This window comes from Trypanosoma rangeli, assembly GCF_003719475.1.
Source record: "Trypanosoma rangeli strain AM80 chromosome Unknown Tra_15.4_contig_00138, whole genome shotgun sequence".
Lineage (NCBI taxonomy): Eukaryota > Euglenozoa > Kinetoplastea > Trypanosomatida > Trypanosomatidae > Trypanosoma > Trypanosoma rangeli.
In genome coordinates this window covers 39,874-46,823 of record NW_021705881.1, presented here as the reverse complement: position 1 = coordinate 46,823, position 6,950 = coordinate 39,874, and the positions used below count along the sequence as shown (strand labels likewise).

The window sequence follows — 6,950 nt, the reverse complement described above, 5'->3', positions numbered from 1 at the left end:
CCTTCTCATTTTGTTACTCCCCACTCTATGAAGGAAAAAAAAAACTCTATTTTCCATCATCTTCTCTGCAATCTTTATAGGTTGCCTTTTTCTTCCTTTTTTTTTTTTTGTTTCACATGGATCGGCCTTATTGTCGGCGTCGTCGTCTGTGCCGTATTTTTGCGCTGAACGCTTTTTCTTCCTCTCCCCCTCCTTTCTTTCTGTGTGCTTTTTTGTGGATTTTTTTCTTTGACGCCCTAGACTGTGTTAACTCACTGCGGTGGAGTGCGGGAGAAAGGGCGTGGCACCACCTTCTCACTTCTCCCCACCATTTAGCGGCCGAACGAAAATGATGCCGGAGAGTGGCTGGCGGGAGAGTGACTCTCATCTCTTTGGTTCGCCGGCCTCGCAACGCATTGGACGCGAAGCGTCCAACGCCTTCTTCGAAACTGATCATAAGACTGACGCACCGCATGTGCGGGGACGAATTCCTGATCGTGGCGTCTTTGATGCCGTGGCTTCGCCCTCTGCTGCTGCTGCTGCCCCCTTTGGACCCACTCGACCGAGTGGCGGTTCGCCGCCACGGGTGCAGATGTCTCATGGGGATGGCGGAATCAAAACACTGGTTACTACCTCGAACGTTACGGGGCAGGTGCTGGCACAGACAGCCCCACCACGGGCGCTTGATGACGTAGACGTTTCTCCTACTCTATTTGGCACTCATGATCTGCGAAACGGTTTGCTGGATCAGAAGTTGCAACACATGCAACGCGAGACGAATGCGTTGCGAGAGGAACTGAAAGAAACATCCGGGCGTCTTGCGCACGTGACAGTGAAGCTTAACGAGCAAAAAGTGGAATTCAGTGGTTTAACGCATCGGTACGGGACAACTGTTGAGAAGCTTACAGCTGCTGAAAGTAACGTAAAGCGGCTGGAGGAGCATATTGTTCAGGAGCGCAGTAAAAATGGGGTGTTGAGAGAGGAGCGCGACAAACTTAAGGCCTCATTGAAGGATTTGGAATGGGAGGTGGAAAAATTACGTTGGGAACTTCAAGAAGAACGTAAGCGACCTGCTATGGACCCTCGAGAGGTGCAACGCATGCTGGATGATCGCACGCGATACGTTCCCGCTGCGGAGGTTCAGCAACAATGCGAAGCCATGCGTGAGAAGCATCAGACGCTTCTAGGTCGTTTTATGTCATCTCTTGACGCCCTTTTAGTGCAACACGAGGAAGAAGAAACTTCGGTATTTGTTGCGCGAAGTGCAGTTCTCTCTGCCGCGACGGACTTGGAGACACGGGTGGCGTCTGCGGAGACCACACTTAGTGTGTTGTGTGAACAGCTGACTCTTTTTAACGAGGGCTCAGAGCGTGACATGACAGAGATGCTCACCACACTTATGCTAGAGAACAAAGAGTTGTGGCAGCATTTGTCAAAACTAAAGGGTGACCACGACACGGCCGTTGTGCGGTTGGCGACGCTTCGTCGCAAAGGTGAACATGTTCCGCAAGATCAGTACGACTACGCCCAGAAGCAGCTGGCGCTAACTGCGGAAAAACTTTCCACTGCTCAAAGGACGGTGGAGGCACAAATTGAACTGGCGAGGGAGCACGAGGATCACATGAAAGTGCTGTTGAATGCCAATGACTCGCTACAGGATCAGCTGCGTCGTCTCACGGAGGAACTGGCACAGGTAAAGGAGGATGCGGAGCGGAAGGAGAATTTGTTAGAGAAGAATAGGGCGGAAGTCAATGAGGTGCTGCGGCGGGCGGAGGAATTTCAGGAAAACGTTGAGGGCGAGCGGCGTCGTCTGAATAAGACGATTGAACAGATGAATGAGAGTTTTGTTTCTAGAGAGCAGGAATACGAGCAACGCATTCGCCAACTTCAGGAGGAGCGAAATGCGACGCAGCGGGATCTTGAGCAGGCGCAGCGTGGCTTAGATGACACACAGCAACGCGCTGAATCATTGCAGCGAGAGCTTGACTCTCGCACAAGTTACTTTGAGGAGTACAGACGACAGACGGAGGAGCACCAGCAGGAAGTCAGCCGCTCTTTTCAGGAAGAAATGGCCTCCGCAAGAGCGTTATTAGAGCAAGAGTTGAGTCTGACACGGCGGGAGTTGGAAGATCAGCGGACTGCCGCGAGGGAGTTGGAGCGGGAGCGGGATGACGAGCAGGCAGAACACCGTGCTGCGCATGCTATTGCTGCTGGATTAGAGGCCGAGCTATCACAACAGCGTCGCGAAAATGAGCAGCAACGACGCCGCCTGGAGGAGGTTACAGCGCGTGTGCATAAATTGGAGGCAGAAGCGGATAAATTGCGGCAGGCGTCTGACACCGTGGGGGAGGAGAGCCACCAGCTTCAACGGGAAGTGAAACGATATCAGGCGCGTGCGCAGGAATTGGAGCAACAGATGCAACAAGAACGCGATGCGCACACACAACAGTCGATGCAGCTTCGACACGAAATGCGAGAGGTTGAGCAACGTCGTTCAACGATGCAAGAGGAGCTACAAAAAATTCGATTGCGTCTTGTGGAGATGGAGAGAGATCAGAAGCAACGTGTGATGCGTGAGCGCACAGACGCTGATAGGGAGAGTTTTGTGCGGGAAAATGCCCGACTTCATGAACAATATCAGGAGGTGCAGCAAGAGAATGTCGCTCTCCGTGAGAGTCTGCAGCAACTAAAGGGGAAGGTGCTTAATCATGAACAGCTCTCCCAGCAGCTGGAGGATGTGCAGGAACGTTTGAGGCAGCTTCCAACGCTTCGACAGGCTGCAGAGGATGCCAGAATTGAGGCGATGCGTGCCTCCCAGGAAACAGAGACACTACGCCAAGAAAGAGATGCAATGGCGGCAAAATTGGACTTTTTTCTGGAGGAGAGCAAACAGGCTGCAAAAAAAGATGAAGAATGGGGTCGTATCTTTCGTGATGCTGCCGAACAAACTCGTCGCCTTAGCGGCCAGGTCTCTGTGGTGCGAAAACAGCAGCAGTCGCAACGGAGCCCGCCTATTTTTGTTAGCCCCCATCCCAGTGGTTACAGTGAGCAATACAGCAACTACCAGCGGGTCCTGGGAAATGGGGGCGACATTTCGCTACGTAAACCAATGTCGCCCTCGCAAGCTGCTGCAGATGCATCGCCACCGCCTATCGCACCTTCTTTATCCCGACCTTGGCACTGAGTTCTCATGGTTCTTTTGCTTGCCGTTGTTGTTTCAGCTTGTTTTCACCATGCTTTTGGCAGATTTATATGGATCTTTTATTTGTTTGTATGTTTCTGAGATATGTTATCTGGGGGGTCGTACTGTTTATGCATACGAAACAAGCGGAGATTGATGGCAGTATTGCCAATCTTTTTAGACTGTTTATTATTAACATTATTATGTTCTTCTCTTTGTTATGTGTAATGTATGTGTTTTTTTTTTTTCAATATGCGACCTCCGACACATGGGGGACGCTGGAGCAGAGTGGGAGTGGGGAGAGACACCATCTCGCGTCTCTTACTTCTTTTGTTTTGTGGCATTTTGTTGTTGTTGTTGTTGTCGCACTCCCCGTCTTCGTTTGTCGTTTGGTTTAGTTTTTGGTGGTGGCTGCACTGCTGTTGGACGCAAACGACCCGGGCCAAATATTCCGCTTTTTCCTCGCGTCAGTTACACCCCCCTCCCTCTTCAATGCGTGTGTTTCTTAACGTTGTGTTGTTTTGCGTACAGCTTCCCCGTTTCTCTTTCCTTGTTTGTTGGTTTCTTTCCTGCTGTTGCTGCTGCTGTTGCCTCCCAATACTTTCATGTGTGTGTTTGTGTGTCTGCACCACGGCCCTGCAACAAAATAAAGGGAGAAAACACAACCAGTTCAAGCAAACAAACACACGAGCTTCTTGAAGCAATTGTTGGGGGTGCGTAGGTGATTTGGGGAAGGAAGCGAAACTATATTGTTGCATCATGTCGGTATTTGGTGTGGACTTCGGCAATCTTAATTCTACCGTCGCAATCACGCGTCGGGGCGGGGTCGACATTGTGACAAATGAAGTGAGTAAACGAGAAACAACGACCATTGTTTCTTTTGTAGATAATGAGCGTTTTATTGGTGAACAGGGTGTTGACCGCTACGTGCGTAATGCACAAAACACGGTGTTTCTGCTTAAACGTTTTGTTGGAATGCACATGGATGATCCCTCGCTTGTGGCGGAGCGTCGCTTCCTTACCTGCAACATAAAAGGTGACAAAAATGGTCGACTGATGTTTGGTGTGAACTACTGCGGCAATATGACCTACTTTTACCCGGAGCAGGTCTTGGCGATGCTTCTTCAGCGACTTCGTCTCTACGTGAATGCAGCCGCCACTTCGGATGCAAAGGTGCCTGTTGACGTTCGTGATTGTGTATTAACTGTTCCTTGCTACTACACCTCCGAACAGCGGCGCCTCATGTTGCAGGCGTGTGAGATTGCTGGGCTGCATTGTTTGTCGCTTGTCAATGATACCACCGCGGCGGGCATTGACTATGGTATCTTCCGCGGCTCTTCCTTGGCTGAAGCGGAAGAGGAGGCGCAGGTGGTTGGTATTCTTGACATTGGATACGGTACGACTATCTTTGCCATTGCGAAGTTTTGGCGCGGTCACCTGAAGCTTCTCGGCCGTTCCTTTGACCGCCATCTCGGCACCCGCGATCTTGACTATGAGCTTCTTAAGTACATGGCAGAGGAGGTGAAGCGGAAGTACAATGTGGACGTGACTACGAACAAACGAGCGAACCTTCGACTTTTGCAGGCCTGTGAGCGTCTTAAGTATCTCCTCTCCGGCAATCAGGTGGCGCAGCTGAACGTGGAAAACATAATGGACATCGACATTAATATTTCTTCCTTCCAGCGGAGCACATTTGAGGAGCTCTCGGCGCCTTTGTTGGAGCGCTTTAAGAACGTTGTCCGGCGGGGCTTTGAGGTGTGTGGGGTGCCCCCGGAAAAGTTCCACAGCATTGAAATGATTGGTGGCGGTTGTCGCATCCCCATGTTTAAGCGGGCAACAGAGGAGCTCTTAGGACGTCCACCCAGCTTTACACTTAATGCATCGGAAACGGCTGCCCGTGGTGCAGCCATCACTGCGGCCATCTTTTCACCAACGTTCAAGGTACGTGAGTTTGTTGTGAGCGAAATGCCAACGTATCCAATTAAAATTGCGTATCACATGGAGAACGCACAGAGCACAAGTGTTGTGCCATTCATACCTGATGTCAATAAGGTGGTGACCGTGCTGGGCGAAAAGGACCACTTTCCAAAGTTACTGGAGATTACCATCAAGCGCAGGGGTGGGTTTAAGTTGTACGCCTTCTACGACTATGAGCACCCGCTTGTGAAGAATAATATGCCCTTGGAGGAGTTCATGATTGGTGAGTGGGAAGTTGGAAAGCCACCGAGGGATTCAGCCTCAACGGAGGTGCGTGTACGTCTGCATCTGCTTGCCAACGGTCTTCTTCACGTTGAGTCTGCCGTTTCTATTGAAATGTATGAAGTGGAAGAACCCGCAAAGGAAGAATCTGCGAAGGAGGCTGCAGCCACCGACACGAAGGGCGCGGAGGCGAAGAAGTCCGAAGACGGGGAGGGGACAACTCACAAGGCACACGAAAAGAAAATGGTGAAAAAGCAGAAGCAGCGGCGTATCGAACTGACTGTTACACCGCGCCTTGACGTGATTGGTCTTCCTGGGGATATGGTATTGCTGTTCCAGAAGCAAGAGGCTGAGATGAACGAACGCGACATCCTCTTTACCAAGACACGGGATAGCAAGAATGAGTTGGAGAGTTACATCCTTGACAACCGCCCACGCATTGCCGATGGCGGCGTCCTCGCAGAATTTGTGACAAAAGAGCACCAGACGATGTTTATTCAACTCTGCAATGAATATGAAAATTGGCTCTACGAAGATGGCGCCGATGCAGACCTCAGTGCATACGAGGGACGAGTCAAAATACTCCGAGACATCGCGGACACTGCGAATGCACGACGCATGAACCTTGAAGATATTTCCTTTGCGCTGGAATTGTTTAAGAAGGAGGTTTGCAAGGCACGAGACTTGGCGCTGGACACCATTGGGAAAATGGAGCACATTACTGAGGAGGAGCTTCATGAGGCGGCGAAAAAGTGCGACGAGGCCTTGGAGTGGGCAGAGCGAGAGGTGAAGAAGTATCAGCGGGCCCCAAAGACGGAGGCGCCCACCATCACTCGCGCAGACCTTCAGGCAAAGCAGGTGACAGTCACAGAAGGTGTGAACGCCGTGGTGAAACGCCCTGCACCGCCGAAGCCAAAGGAGACGAAGTCTGCGAGTGCCACTTCCGCTGCGTGCGGCACAAATGGGGAGGGGAAGACAGCGGACACACAGCCATCAGAAGCCAAGCCGTCTTCTGTCGGAGAGGACGAGGCACCGAAAGGTGGTGATGACCTTGACTGAGTGCGGTAGAAAGGATTCACGATGGATCAGAGTGGAGGGCCGGAAACAAAGGGGAAAGAGGTGAATGAAGGAATGAACAGGCGGTGGTGTGGGGCGTGTTTGTGATATAATGTGAAAAACAGAAGAAAAGAAGAAAAAAAGAAAAAGAAAAAAAAAGAAGCGAAAGGTGAAGAAAAGAAAAAAAAAAAACAGGATTGGGTTTGTTGTGCGGTTCGACAGATGGTAGATATCAAACCACATTTGCACACAGGCACACACACTGAGAGATCTGCCTAGTATTATTCTTGCTATTATTATTATTATTATTATTATTATTATTATTATTATTATTATTATTACTATTCTTATTACTATTCCCTGCTAAATGGTGCTTCAAGAAGGAATGAAAAGAAAGCATGAAATAAAAAAGAGAATAGGATTCCAGATGGGCTAAGAGTGATGGAAAGAAGGAGCATAGGGAGAAGAATAAATACGTGATTGTGCTCATTTTTTGTCCCTTTTTGGTCTGAACGAATGAATCTATTTGGATTTA

The 6,950-nt window shown here is 50.1% G+C and overlaps 2 protein-coding genes across 2 annotated transcripts, besides 5 other annotated features; both read left to right on the top strand.

The window, feature by feature from the left end:
* Positions 1-86: 86 nt before the first annotated feature.
* Positions 87-113: a sequence feature (A-rich).
* A 215-nt stretch (positions 114-328) lies between these two features.
* Positions 329-3,163, top strand: TraAM80_04654 (uncharacterized protein; the record flags this gene model as incomplete). The annotated part of the gene is made up of 1 exon (XM_029381574.1): positions 329-3,163. The coding sequence occupies one exon, from the start codon at positions 329-331 to the stop codon at positions 3,161-3,163; it is 2,835 nt and encodes a 944-aa protein (XP_029238631.1).
* A 327-nt stretch (positions 3,164-3,490) lies between these two features.
* Positions 3,491-3,524: a microsatellite.
* Positions 3,525-3,729: 205 nt separating this feature from the next.
* Positions 3,730-3,751: a microsatellite.
* Positions 3,752-3,919: 168 nt separating this feature from the next.
* Positions 3,920-6,418, top strand: TraAM80_04653 (putative heat shock protein; the record flags this gene model as incomplete). Its single annotated transcript, XM_029381573.1, has 1 exon — positions 3,920-6,418. One exon carries the CDS (start codon positions 3,920-3,922, stop codon positions 6,416-6,418), a length of 2,499 nt encoding a protein of 832 aa, XP_029238630.1.
* A 288-nt stretch (positions 6,419-6,706) lies between these two features.
* Positions 6,707-6,773: a microsatellite.
* Positions 6,774-6,792: 19 nt separating this feature from the next.
* Positions 6,793-6,828: a microsatellite.
* Positions 6,829-6,950: the final 122 nt, after the last annotated feature.